General features: G+C 39.6%; 1 protein-coding gene across 3 annotated transcripts in view; it reads right to left on the bottom strand.

Moving 5' to 3' along the window:
• Window positions 1-14,970, bottom strand: part of LOC136686053 (RNA binding protein fox-1 homolog 2-like) — a 35,665-nt gene that overhangs the window by 3,777 nt on the left and 16,918 nt on the right. For 2 of the 3 annotated variants that reach the window (XM_066659537.1, XM_066659536.1), the window contains exons 7-12: window positions 8,192-8,279; window positions 5,961-6,020; window positions 4,441-4,558; window positions 2,812-2,854; window positions 2,646-2,731; window positions 1,588-1,666 (exon numbers count right to left, since the gene is read on the bottom strand). In XM_066659537.1, the coding sequence (XP_066515634.1) occupies window positions 1,588-1,666; window positions 2,646-2,731; window positions 2,812-2,854; window positions 4,441-4,558; window positions 5,961-6,020; window positions 8,192-8,279 (474 nt within the window). The remainder of the gene's footprint in view (window positions 1-1,587; window positions 1,667-2,645; window positions 2,732-2,811; window positions 2,855-4,440; window positions 4,559-5,960; window positions 6,021-8,191; window positions 8,280-14,970) is intronic. The other variant, XM_066659538.1, reaches the window with a different exon arrangement.

Here is a 14,970-nt window from a genome sequence, read left to right as displayed (position 1 = left end):
CACATTTAAGAAAGACGTGAGAAAGAGGACCTTTTTTATTTTTTGCCCCCAAAAATATAAGAAATCTACTATTTATTTGGTGTGCATTGTGAATTTATATGAAGGTTGTATACAGAACAAAACTATAAACTCAACACTTTGGTTTTTGATCACATTTTTCTTGAGCTGACCTCAAAGATACCAGACTTTCTATGTACACAATAATTTTATCTTAATTAGTGAGCGCTTCTCCTTTGCCGAGATATTCCATCCATTTCACAGGTGTGGCATATCAAGTTGCTGATTATACAGAATGATTATCGCACAGGTGTGCCTTAGGCTGGCCACAATAAAAGGCCAATCTAAAATGTGCAGTCTACATTTACTGTATTTGAGAGGTCAGAAACCCAGTCCATTTACCATTTACCTCTCGCAGTGCAACACATCTTCGCCAATAGTTCATCAGGTTGTTGATTGTGGCCTGTGGAATGTCGGTCCACTCCTCTTCAATGGCTGTGCGAAATTGCTGGATGCTGTCAGAAACTGGAACACGCTGTCGTATACGCAGATCCAGAGCTTCCCAAACATGCTCTAAATGTCCGGTGAGTATGCTGGCCATGCAAGAACTGGGATGTTTTCAGCTTCCAGGAATTGTGTACATGCATTATCATGCTGCAACATGAGGTGATGGTCATGGATGAAGGGTACGACATCAGCCTCAGGGTCTCATCACGGGCTCTCTGTGCATTCAAAATGGCAACAATAAAATGCACCTGTTTTCACTGTCTATAACATACGCCGGTCCATACCATAACCCCACAACGTTGACATCAGCAAACTGCTCACCCACATGACACCATACATGCAGTCTGCCATCTGCCCTACAGCGAAAACCGGGATTCATCCTTGAAGACAACACCTCTCCAACATACCATAAGCCATGGAATATGAGCATTTGTCCACTCGAGTCGGATACGACGACAAACCGCAGTCAGGTGGAGACCCCGATGAGGACGACAAGCATGCAGATGAGCTTCCCTGAGATGACTGTTGCAGCAGCTGCTTGGGCTGGTCTCAGACAATCCTGGAGGTGAAGATGCTGGACGTGGAGGTCCTGGGCTGGTGTGGTCACACGTGGACTGCGATTGTGAGGCCGGTCGGATGTACTGCCAAATTCTCTTTTTTGGAGACGGCATATGGTCGAGAAACAAACATTCAATTCACAAGCAACAGCTCTGGTGGCCATTCCTGCAGTCAGCATGCCAATCGTACACTCACTCAAAACCTGCAACATCTGTGGCATTGTGCTGTGTGATAAAACAACACATTTTAGGCCTTTTATTGTGGCCAGCCTAAGGCACACCTGTGCACTAATCCGCTGTCTAATCGGCATCTTGATATGCCACACCTGTGAGGCGGATGGGTTATCTCGGCAAAGGAGAAGCGCTCACTAACACGGATTTACAGAAACATGTGAACAATATTTGAGAGAAAAAGGTCAGTGTTATTTTGCTGAAAGTGAATATATCATTTGGACATGCTTGTGATAGTCTGACATGGTATAAACAGAAACTTCAGTTCTGTATTCGGTGTTTGTGTGTATGTTACCATGGCTCCTACTCCGTAAGCAGCAGCAGCAGCAGGTGTGAGTGTGTGGTAAGGGTCTGCAGCATAAACTCTTCCATAACTGTTGGTAAATACACACACATTTGTTAGGATTGCCTGTCATCAAGACTTCCTTATAAAGGTGCTCCTGATTTAAAAAGAGAATATGAAAATCCCTTCAAGTTATAAATAACTTGATTAATAATTCATTATTACAACTTTTCAAGTGAGAAATGGTTTTAAGTATTAAGCTCTATCGGGATGGGAATGATTTTACCAGAGTATCGCAGTAGTTTTAATCCCGACCAAATAGAGCCTTTTACCTACTGGAAAACAAGCAGTAAATATGACCCTACGATACATTAATCCCGTGCCATTTGAACTATGGGGTTAAATATTCCCTCATATCTCAAAGGTGTTTCTATGGGTGACACTTCTGGTCTGTAGGTAGGCAGCCTACACGCATGTTTTGAATTAAGATACCAGTGAGGTACTTGAGTTGTTTTGTGCAACCGGCCCAAGTCTTTAAAGGATGGATATTTTTGGCTGTTCTCAGAACAGTAGTGACAGTAGTAGCAGAGAGGATTTGTCAAATTTTTCATGGGCGCAACCCACATACTCAGCTCTACTGCTCATCCCACAAATGCCTGTTCCTTACAAATGTGGCACCACTGAAAAGGGAAATTAACAGGCTTTCCAACGGTATAAGATTTATTGCCAAGAAGCATTGTTACAACAAAGAAATAATCTACCAAACACAAATTTCCTTACTTTTTGTGCTATGTTTAGAAGCACTGTTGCGTCTGATCCAATGTGTGACAGCAATATGTGAATCAGTTAGCCACTCCTATCTCTATTTTCATCAAGATTCCTTAATCCTGTCCAAATACCACCATAAACTTTACTGCCATCTGTTTGTAAACTGACATTGCTTACTCAGTGTTAATCTGTAGAGGATCCATGTTCATTTATCTGACCCTGAGAAATGCTGCTGTTAGCACTGACTCATCCACAGGCTCCCATTTAAACCCCATTTTCTTCATCTATAACCTCATCCTTACCTGTCACTGTAGGCAGCTGCTGCTGCAGCCGCTGTTGCCCCGGTAACTGCAGCTGGCTGTGCATAGCGATAAGCAGCATAACCCCCCTGAGAAAAAGAGGAAAAGACAGTGTTACCGACAGAGCTTTAGCAAATACTGTACATGTCTGCAAATGTAGACTACTCACATATAAATCTGCAGCTCCATAGAAACCATCTTGATACAGCACACTGAGAGATAGAAAGCTGATTAGCATTGTCCCTCATACAGTTGATTATGCACCAATACTGTCCCATAGAGGAGGTGTGAGTGTGTGTTTGTGACATACTGACATTTAACTGTGGTCGCATATAGACCCATAAACTTAATTAAAGGCTAAGCACCACTTAATGGACCTCCATGAATATTTCACATTATTGTAGTTACTGACAGATATAAGTATGAACTAAAATGAAAATAGCTGCTTAATTTGCTTTAAAACTGACAATTTTATTAAATTGACGGAAAAACCCGAGCTCGCTACGGAAATTCTTGAACGCGACCGTGACGTCACTGGTGGACAACAGCCGAACAACGCCGCGGTAAAACACCGTTATGACTGACTGTTATGACAGTATCTACCTAAATAACCAACATTATTCATGACAATAGCCTAGCAATAAGCTAAACTCAAATGTAGAGGTACCGTTATTCTTGTAAATGTGATCGAAGTCGAACTCGAATTCATCCGACACTATAAACCTCCGTAATGCAGCTACGTAGCCGAGTATAATCTGAGACACCGAGTTTAGCGAGTCAAGCTAACGCTAACTAACACCAACTAAAACAGGCGAAGTGAGTGTCCTTACCCTGTTTACCTCCATGTTACAGAGGCTCTTGAACACCTTTCGTTGACAAATTTAGTCCATTTTCTGGATATTTTGGGATCTTTGGGCCATTTGTTCACAGATGTCCCACTGTACATTGAATGATTGCAGCCAAAAACAACACACCTTTTCCTCATTTTGCATTAAATTAAGTGCAGCTTCTAGAGTGTTGTCCACCATCTACGTCACAGGCAAGACGCCTATTAGAGTTTCCCAACACCGTTGAGGGGGGGACCAACGGTCTTTTAAACCTTATTCCTTCAATTAGTAAGAAATAACACGTTTTCTGACTCTCAATAAACACAAGTTAGGAACTCAAACTCCACTGTATTTATTTCTTTGACACTTTCATAGAGCTGCTGCTTAGCCTTTAACCATTAAATGTGTTAATTGCTTATATGTTTAAATGGTTCTCCTCTATTACACAGAATGTATTGTGCATGGGGATTTTTTTTTTTAATTAAAATGGTTGAAAAAGCCCATCCCTTGTCAGGTGCCATTATAATGAAATAATGAATGTTATCCTGTTCAGCTGTCAGTGGTATTTATTTTGTGGCTGTTCACTATATGTTTTAACCACTCACAATGAAGAACATTGATCTAATTCTAAGGTCTCAGTGTCAGATATAAAATCAGTGATCTTTAAGAGCCAATGGCTCATAGAGTCAGAGTTGTTTTGGTGGTCCATATTAGGCAGGTGGTTTAAAAGCTATGACTAATGCTACTCTATATGTGCTAAGTGTTATAGAGCTGTACATTGATACTCCACGTGCTGGTATTTAAAAGGTGAAACACACAAAAAATAAATAAACTTTTCAAATGTTAACATTATAAATTAAAAATAACTACATTCTCTTTATATTGTAAAAATAATGTGATAAAAGCTTAGTTAGTTGTTGTATTTTGTGGTTTTAAAACTTTGTAATGTGTGTGTGGTGTGTATATGTTACCTTGGATAAGCTGTAATAGGCTGTGTAACAGGTCGGATGGTGCTGAATATGGCTCGGCTCCGCCCCCTCAGTTGAGCTCCACGAATCGCTGCTGCCGTAGAGTATGGAAACCCTGGCACTGATGTGACCAATAAGAAAGAACATAACAGAATTCTTACTACACAGAGTAGCATCTACTGTGGCTCCAAGTGAATCCCCTCCTAACAGTTGAAAATGGACAGAAATACTTGCAAGATCTTGAGCAAGTGGAGAGGAGCTTGACATTTTTGTGTCTCTAAAGCTTTAAGTACTTTTAGTTTGATTGTAGCAATTGTGCTATACTCGGGTCTGGATTCACAAAAGCTTTTCTAAGAAAAAATTACAAATGCTGTTACGATAAACACTACAAATTTCATTAGAATGTTCTTAAATGAGGGTGGCGCAGCAGGTAGTGTCGCAGTAACACAACTCCAGGGACCTGGAGAGTGAGGAGTTTGTTGTGTTCTGTGAGAGTTTGGTGAGTTCTCCCTGTGTCTGCGTGGGTTTCCTCCGGGTGACTGTCTGTGAGGAGTGTGGTGTGTTCTCCCTGTGTCTGCGTGGGTTTCCTCCGGGTGACTGTCTGTGAGGAGTGTGGTGTGTTCTCCCTGTGTCTGCGTGGGTTTCCTCCGGGTGACTGTCTGTGAGGAGTGTGGTGTGTTCTCCCTGTGTCTGCGTGGATTTCCTCCGGGTGACTGTCTGTGAGGAGTGTGGTGTGTTCTCCCTGTGTCTGCGTGGGTTTCCTCCGGGTGACTGTCTGTGAGGAGTGTGGTGTGTTCTCCCTGTGTCTGCGTGGGTTTCCTCCGGGTGACTGTCTGTGAGGAGTGTGGTGTGTTCTCCCTGTGTCTGCATGGGTTTCCTCTGGGTGACTGTCTGTGAGGAGTGTGGTGTGTTCTCCCTGTGTCTGCGTGGGTTTCCTCCGGGTGACTGTCTGTGAGGAGTTGGTGTGTTCTCCCTGTGTCTGCGTGGGTTTCCTCCGGGTGACTGTCTGTGAGGAGTTGGTGTGTTCTCCCTGTGTCTGCGTGGGTTTCCTCCGTGTGAGTGAATGTGAGAGTGTGAGTGTTGCACTATGAAGAACTGATGCCCCCTCCAGGGTGTGTTCCTGCCTTGCGCCGAGTGATTCCCTGTAGGCTCAGGACCCACCGCAACCCTGAACTAAATAAGCGGTTACAGACAATGAATGCATGAATGAATGCTGTTAAATGCAAACACCTACTCAACCCGAATACAAATGTGAGTCTTGCATAAGGTTAAGAAAATACATAAGAACATTTCTTCTTGAGAGAAATGTAATAATATATATAAATAATGAACGAGAGATACTTGTGTTTCTAATTCTAATTTTACATTTTTTTCTCAACAAATTCTCAGATTCATCTGAGGCCATTTTGACTGAAAATTAAACAGCTGAAAGGTGGTCTCTGATTATGCACAATACAGTACATACACAAACAAACATCTTCGGCTGGGACCACAGGTGAATGGTTTGTGTACTTGGGAGTTACCTGCAGTGTATAGATCTGGTCCGTACACGGCTCCCACTACTGGACTCAGTTTCCACCCTGCTGAACATACACAGAAACAGAAAATAAGTATTAATTAAATGACCAGTGCGGGCAGCATAGTGGTGCAACGACTAATGTCGCTGTCACATAGTTCTAGGGTCCTGCGGTTGTGTGGGTTCGAGTACTGCTCTAAGTGAATGTCTGTGAAATGTTCCCCCCAGGTGCTCCAGTTTCCTCCCATGGTCCAAAACCACATGTTGGTAGGTGGACTGACTACTCAGAAAGTGTCCACAAGGGTGAGTTGCCCTGCAAAGGACTGGCGCCCCCTCCAGGCTGTGTTCTTGGCTTGCGCCCAGCGATTACGGGTATGCTCTGAACATACCCTAACCCTGAACTGAACTTAAAGACAAGAAATGAATGAATAAAAAAAAATAACTGACCAGTGCCATTGTGGTGACCATGTCGATCCCCACTGCTGTTATCCAATGTAGGTATTCAATGTGTGCTGTTTAACTACTCCAGTGACGGGCATTCTGTGTAACATTGGCTCATTTAATAACTTATTTTAATTAAAGGACTGATTTTATTTTATAAAGTTGTTAAAGGGAAATTTAAGCCAATCGAACAGCATTTTCATCTTTAGGGTTCAAGCACTCAGTGCGTATTGTATTTGTTACGGTTTTTCTTATTATTCTTTTTCCCCTGTAAAAGTCATTGTGTGGAAGAGACCGTAGGTCGTACAGACTCCTCACTTGGAGGGTAGATGTAGTTTGTGTGCATCTCGGAAAACAACAAAAATGACACTGATTGGCCTAATGGTGGCGCTATAGCGAAGTGAAATGCGTTTAGGTTTACATCTCCTACACCGTGAGGCGTAGAGACAAAAATCTTTTTTTCCCCTTATTCCTTGGGTTCTGACAAATAAAAAACAGATTACCCAAAATTTCATTTTTCCAAGGTTATTATCGCGCTAATTTACATAATTTGCAAAACCTACTTTTGCGAACTAGTCTGGGGATTTCTGTCCAATTCTCTTGAGCTTGGTGCCAAAAAAAATTTGCGGGTATACATTACATTTTGAAAGCAGACGACAAGAGAACACGTATGATTACGGACAGACCCATTAAAAACTACAGTCACAAGCTTATAGTGACAAGCTGACAAAGAAACAGAAGGCAATTTAATATCTTTAATGAAAATGTTACACAATCCACAATAAGTCCTGCATTATATAAAATTATAATAGAATCTTTCATTATCTCGTATTTAAAGAATGTAAAAGTACCACCTCAATGTTCAAAAATGATTATATTTCAAGAATATAAAATCCCTTGGCAGCACCTGCCACATTTCCACATGACTCGGCTCTACTCAGGTATTTTGCTTTTCTGTTCGGCAAATTTGGTACCTGCAACCTGGAACATGGTTCTTTTATGCTACGTGCTAGCTCATCGTTCCAAGGGAGCCAAGTAGGGACTAAAATAGTGCTGTCAATATTAACACCCGTGATTCATCTGGAAACTTTAATGTGTTCAAAAAATTAATTTGACCAAAGTTTGCCACGACTTTCTCCTATAATTCACTCATTTTACAGAGTCTAGTGATGTATTAGCTGTTTGATTAGAAGATGTAAACACAGCGTCGCTCCTGCTGAGTTCAGTAGGTAGATCACATAATTTTTATGCTAACTCACACTCTTACAGTCTCAGTTTCTCTCTATCTCTTACACAAACACACTTAATCCACACATTTATCCCTTATAAATTTGTTGAAGCTGGAATATGGAGGAATTTTGTTGTTTGAGCTGTGAGCTGCACGCTGCAATTTTCTCAATTGAAGCTCGTATCTGAGTTTTGTTGTGTTTGATGCTAACATTACAAAAATTGAGAGGTTGTAATTCAAATATCACAAAAACTACTATGAAACATTATAATAAAGTTAACAGGACAGTTTCCCCCAACCCGTTTATCATGCACACCATTCTACACATTTATTTGATTTATTTCCCTTCTTCCAGGAATGGAAATAGTAGAATTTTAACTTGCGATTATTCGCGATTAATCACATTTTTTTTGTGATTCACTTGATTACATTTTCGACAGAACCAGCTGCAAAATAAATGCAGAGGAACTCTCCAAAACAAATAGCCACTTGGAACCCAGGCTTTTCATTTTCAGTTACCACAATGTGAAAATGTCTGGTCATTGGTCTGGTGACTTGTGTGTGATTACCATAGGGCAGTGTGCTGAGAGCTTCTCCATTGGGGTAAGGAGTGACAATCTTCTTATTGGTCATCACTCTAGCCGTGGCATTATTGACCTAAACACAGAAACAAACACACCACCACCACCACCATCAACACTGCAATAAAGTGTACAACACACACCTACACATGTTCTGCGAAATCTCTGAACCACACACACACACACACAGAACTACATTTGCAATATTTTAATATCGGATGTCAGAGTGTGCTTAAGCTAATGGTACATCCTCCACTCTCTGCATGTGTGTGTGTGTGTGTTTGTTTTAGATGGATGTTTATATCCACTGTCTCAACTACCTGTACCACAAATTACCCCTGAAGATCACAAAATTCACACTGGATCAAAGATATGAACCTCATGTGTGGTACAAATAGTTAAGAGAGTTAAGCAATCACAAGGTTATACATAAAGCTGCACAGAAAAAGTTTATGGACACCTTGTCAGTCTACAAGAACATATTAAAGACGAGCCAACTTCACAGTCAATGATTCCAACTCCCCTGCTGTTGCTTTTGTTAGTTTACTGCTCATTTATTTATTCTTTGTTCTTCTGCAGTGTCTACTTAAGTTTCCAAAGTATTGCTTTAAAATATATTTAAAAGCTGTATATGAATGTGACTTTTTTAAAGTGATATAGAGCTACTACTGATGGTGTGAAGGGCTAAATAAGGAAAATGTGTTAACTGCATTAAAATATATATGCAGCCTTTTCAACATATTAAATCTGACAGTATAGTGAATATTCTAGTGTGTGTATATTATTTATAATTTAAAACAATCAACTTCAAGACAATATCAAGAGTCTTTGTTGATGCTGATAAAACTGTGGAAGCTTGGTTTTTAACATGAATTTCTAGCTTTTAAACGGACGGTTTTACCTTCTCACAAATATTTGTCCGTGTAATATTAGTTTACTAGAAACAAACCCAGTCAGTTTGTAATAGTTTGTGATATATTTAAAAAACTAGATGTCCACATACTTTTGATGGGCAGTGGTAGAGATGAGAGGGATAGAGAATGCTATTTGTGTCTGTCTGTTTGTGTTTTTTGTGTTATATGATTATAAAGACCGATATAAGCAGCCCCAGTAAATTAAATATTACTGATGAATGCTGCTGGGGTTCCAAACTGACCAAAGCAGGGGGGAGAGGGGGTGCCAAAGTTTCCCAAACAAATGAATAATCTAAAAAAAACAGAAATTACTCACAGCCAAACAAGGGCGCATCACAATCAGTGAGAGTAAAGGGACCAATGAACTAAAAATGAACCCAAAAAACAAAATAAAATAATCAAAAAACAAAACCAAACCAGCCAATCAGCAAGCGTTCAGGTGCAGCACTGAGACCAATCAAAACATCCGCAGCACTCTCATTCAAAACAAAGAGATGGAGGGATGCAGGTGATGGAGGAAAGAGCAGAGCCAGTCCACGATCAAAACAGGAAAACAGATCACAACAAATAAAGGGAGGGAGAGAGAGAGAGAAACTTTTCAACACCAAAAAAAGAGAGAAAAAATAAAAATCAAACTGATACCAAGGTGCATCATTCATAAAGAAATCTGATTGAGTGTCCATTCTCCAATAGCTCTGACTTCATGTGGGAGAGAGAACCATAGCATGGGGAAGGAGAGAGGAGAGCAATTCCATACCCAAAAAAAAAGAAATAAAGATACATGAAACACTTTCATGATACATGAAAAAAAAGATCACCCCAAAAAGCGTTTAATGTTCTTCTTCGATCTCTGCACATATGCAATTAACAAACAATACAAAGCTCAATTTGTCAAAAAATAAAAAAAGATGCCTTCAGCTGCAGAGTTAAAACCAAAGCGCTGAGTCGGGTGAAGAATCTGATCATTTAAAGCACATTAAAGTAAGAAATTCCAGCTTCTCTTTAGAGACCCATTTCACACACACTACCTCTATGCGATGGTGTGGCAGCTCACATTTGACAAATGTGCTTTTTGCTAATTTTTTAAAAAATTATTCACACAATTTATATTTCACTTTAAACATCTACAAAACAATTCATACAAATTCATTTGACACATTATGATTCACAAAGTCTGCACCGTGTTATTTTTTTTTTCTCTCAATGCATTTTAATGGAAACAGTCTTGGCCTATTTTCTGTGGGGACCCATAGATATTAGCGCTTTTTGAGTAAGTGCAAACAAAACAGAGCATTTTCTGACAGCACCGCTATGGGATTTCTAATAACATGAAAGCATTACACGAGTTTTGGTGCACATTCATATTTTGCCTCAATGTTAATTCAACACAAACATTTAAAGAATTTTAATAATCTCACATGCCTGAACTCATTAGGCCTTCTCTGAATAGATATGGGTGCTTTCATTTTATAAAATTCCATCTTAAACGGAAATCCACCATGCAGAGGTAGTGTGAGTGAAACATACCCCAGACTTTAATTCCGCAGTATACGTAAGTAAATATATGACCTTAAAGTCTGAGACTTTCACCCCCAAAATAAATAACACAACATTTATCAATAACATTCATTAAATTACAATTTTATTACACAGCGTATTATTGTGGTCCAGGTCTATAAGCAACTGGAAGCTAAAAGCTGGAGAACTGGATGCAGTTTAATTGATTAATATGTAATGAGTTTTAATTGGTGTTAATGATAAGAAAGTTGGTTTTTAGTAGCTTCTGCTATGTCCAGTGTTAAAGCAGATAAGTAATGGACATTACTTAATAAATCCTATTGTGTAGTTAATCACACTGATAAAGCACAAGGTAATTTTACAACACATCACACTGACCATTAACATTAACCTCTGTCCACTCTAATCCCCTACAGCATGTGGAGTGGGTCAGTGATAGAGTTCAATTTAAGACAGTACATTTTATAAATAATAAACGTAACATTTCCTAAGATTTGAATGTATTAATTAAAAGTCAGTCAGTGATGCCGAATGCACACACACTTACCGAAGCCACGGGAACAGCAAGTGGTTACTGTGGAGACTGACACACCACACAGAAGTCATTCAGGGAAACAGAAAAAAATATAAGCATCCAATAAATCCAGTGGAAAGAAAAAAAAAATAAATAAAAAAATACAGTCACCAAAACTCTGAAATAAAACTGAAAATAATTTCAGTGACATACTTTAGAGAGAGAGAGAGTCAGAGAGAGAGAGAGAGAGAGAGAGAGAGAGAGAGAGAGAGAGAGAGAGAGAGTCAGACAGAGAGAGAGAGAGAGAGAGTCAGACAGAGAGAGAGAGAGAGAGAGTGAGTGAGTGAGTGAGTGAGTATCAGGCTGACAGGTAAATCCTCTCCAGCAGTACTTTTAATGATCCATCGGTGATTAACATTCAACAGCAATCTGAGCAATTCCTTTGCAGAATTATTTATGTAAAATATAGCACACCTTCTATGAATTTATTTGAGCTTTTGGTTCATTATTATACATTTTCCCCACATCATCTTAGTGTTCAGATATTAAGCAAGCCATAAAAATGGTAACCATGCATCTGTGAATGTTACGTTTTTGCCATTAATCAAACCTCAGAACAAAGAAAGGTTTTTGAAATGTCATGCATATAGCAACAATAGTTTAACGGGTTAAGACCTTTACAAATTCCTCTAAATGTTATAGGCAGAAAATGTAAAAAAAAAAAATGATATGGATATATATACAGTGTACAAAACCAGTGAAAGATGGATACAACACAAAATAAATAACACTAGGTCAAGCAGAGTTTAAAGCAAGGTTTAGAGAAACACAAACACAAAAAGGTACAGTTAATTATTTCCCCACAACCAGGGTATAGCACTATTATTCTGCTCATTATTCTTTATAAGCGCGCACACACACACAGACACACACACACACACACACCAGGAGGACTATCTAAAAATAAATAAACAAACAAACAAACAAACAAATAAATAAATAAAGACAAAAAAATTAAAAAATTAAATAAACATTTTTAAAAAATACAAAAAAGTTTAAAGGTTCGGGAAAAACATCCCATCCCATAATCCATTGCAAACCCAAATATAACACCATAAATTATTAAATTAAAAAAACAAATATTATGACCAAACCCAGCTCCGAATTCATAACTAGCCATACCCAAACCAAAACAAACTCATACTAGGGCTGGACGACACGGCCAAAAATGTATACAAAAATGCATTTTCTTATTTTTGTCTATACGATATAATTCCGATATCGATATGAGCAATAAAACGCCACAGAAAAACTGTCAAGAAAAAAACTACAAGAGACATGACATCATCAACCATAAACCTCTTGCCGTTGACAGAAGAAAAAGTTTTACCTAAATTTAAAAATGAGTGTAATGAACATCAGTCAGTGACAGATGCAGTAAATATATTGAAATAGTGAAAATGTGTATACAGGGGGTCCTCGACCTACGACGTTTATCCGTTCCTACGTCACATCGTAAACCGATTTTCGGTATACATACGTATATACCAGAGGCGATTGCTCTAAGACTGCAAGGGAAGATCAGCTTCCCCTAAAATGTCAAAAAACAAGTGATCAAATATATACTGTTGTGTGCACATGTCATTGAATAAATATGCACTACAACGCGATTAACTTTTGTTCAGAATCAGCTTCTTATCACTGGTAAAGACGCGGCTTTCCTCTCAATCATTCCCGTAGCTTCACAGTGCTTTAAACAGAGTTCAATAGCGAAGCAGCGAAGGGCAGCGAAACGAGACGAGTCATTGGATAAATGCTGGATGCTCAGCGTCTCTGGGGGTCTATTGGGCATTGGGCTGGCCCGGACGCTCAGTTTCTGCATGATGATTGGATGATCTGTCTGAGGCTGAATCCCTTTTTGATTGACAGCGAAGTGAGCGAATCAGCGATCCTTTGGTGTAAAGATCCGTGGGAGCACAGGCGGACACACTTCACATGGGCCAAGGCCGTTTAAGCCTAGCTCTGCTGGCCATTGAGAGGACACTAGTCAAGTCCCTGGAAAAGACGCCTTGTTGGTACGACAGGGTCACAGATCATTTTCTTAAAAAGGAACGGAGGGTAGAATTTACGTATAAATAAACCGACACATTTTATTATGTAGGCCGAAATTGAGCTTCCCCTCCTTGAAAGATGAAAGACCAGCATCCGCTACTGGTACATACTGTACGTAAATAACATACTGTAAGCACTTATCCTATCCTAACACCTATCCTCCTCGGTCCAGAGCCACGTAACCGTGTATTCTTCCGCCGCATACACCAAATACCAAGTTCGCGTTACAACGTTTACGATGCAAAACCACTTAAGTCGAAACAAGGCTTTATACAGTAAATGGGAGATGTGTCGTAACCAAGAAACATCGTAACTCGGGACTGACTCGGGACTGACCGAGGACCTCCTGTATTATAATATATTATTTTTACTGAAATATTTTATATTGTGATATATATTGATATTGAATTAATGCCCAGCCCTAATTCCCATAATGAAAGCATCCATTCAAACTTAAAACCACACGTAAAAATCAAGCCCCTATTTGTAATTAACTGTGTCAATACTCAACAATAAACCTATCCCAAACTCATCATCTAGACCAATCTAAACCCATACACCTAAACCATAACCAACACCAAAGCCCAACCCAAAATAAACCATAAAGCCAAACAAGTTTAAGCTTAAACCTATACTCCAAATCCAAATTCATGCTCCATGCACCACAACAAACCCAGGTAAAATGTCACATTACACTTCAGGAGGAAAATAAACTTCATGCGGGTCAGTTCTCACTCACGCGCACAATTCAGAACATTTCTGTGAACAGAGACCACTGCATTCGTCATCAAATATTTTATACAGTTCTTTAAATTGGGAAGTAAGTAAAAACAGATGTACCGAGTTAATCAGAATCACCATATACGCAGAGCAAAATAACAGTTCAATGTTCTGCAACCGTACGTACTGAGGGACAGACAAAAGCAGCATTATACGGACTTGGATTTGTTGTTGGGGTAATAATAATAATCAGTTACACCGTTTAGCTCTCTTGTTAAATCTGAAACAGCCCCTTACTCTCCATGTAGTGCATATTGTAGGTCATGAATCACAGAAAAATAGAGGTCACAACTTCATAGTGCACTTAGGAGAAGGGAGAAATTTGAGATTTAGCCTCTGTCTTTCAAGCGCCCTGTGGCTGAACAAAAGCATGCACACAGCTTCTGCACCAAAGGGTCATCCAAAAGTCAAAAATACAGCGAAAGAAATGAATGTTATTGTTGTGTAAAGTTTGTTTACCATTTTAAAATATACCTAAAGACCTCCAAATACTAAACCAGTGAAATGAACCAGAAGTTAGTATGTTCAGTTATACACTGTGTGGACAAAAGTATTGGGGCAGCTACACTGCACGCCTACAGGAGCTTTTATGATATCCACTTCCAAATCTATAGGCATTAACATGGGGTTGGTCCCACCTTTGCAGGAAAGGCTGGGAAGATTTTGGAATGCGTCTGTGACCATTTTTGCCCATTCATCAGGCCCAGGCTTGCCATTTCCGTTCATCCCAAAAGTGTTTAATGAGGTTTAGTTCAGGGCTCTGTGCACGTCAGAAATGTTCTTCCATACTCAACAAAACCATGTCTTTATGGACTTTGCTTTAGGCACTGGGGCACTGGTTGGAACAGAAAAGGGCCTTCCCAAACTGTTCCCACAAATGTGGAAGCAAAAAATTGTGCAAAAATATCTTGGTATGCTGAAGCATTAAG

Source organism: Hoplias malabaricus, unplaced genomic scaffold (genome assembly GCF_029633855.1).
Source record: "Hoplias malabaricus isolate fHopMal1 unplaced genomic scaffold, fHopMal1.hap1 H_3, whole genome shotgun sequence".
Classification (NCBI taxonomy): Eukaryota; Metazoa; Chordata; class Actinopteri; order Characiformes; family Erythrinidae; genus Hoplias; species Hoplias malabaricus.
Note: the sequence above shows the minus strand (reverse complement) of the source record. Positions and strands in the feature narration are given on the sequence as shown.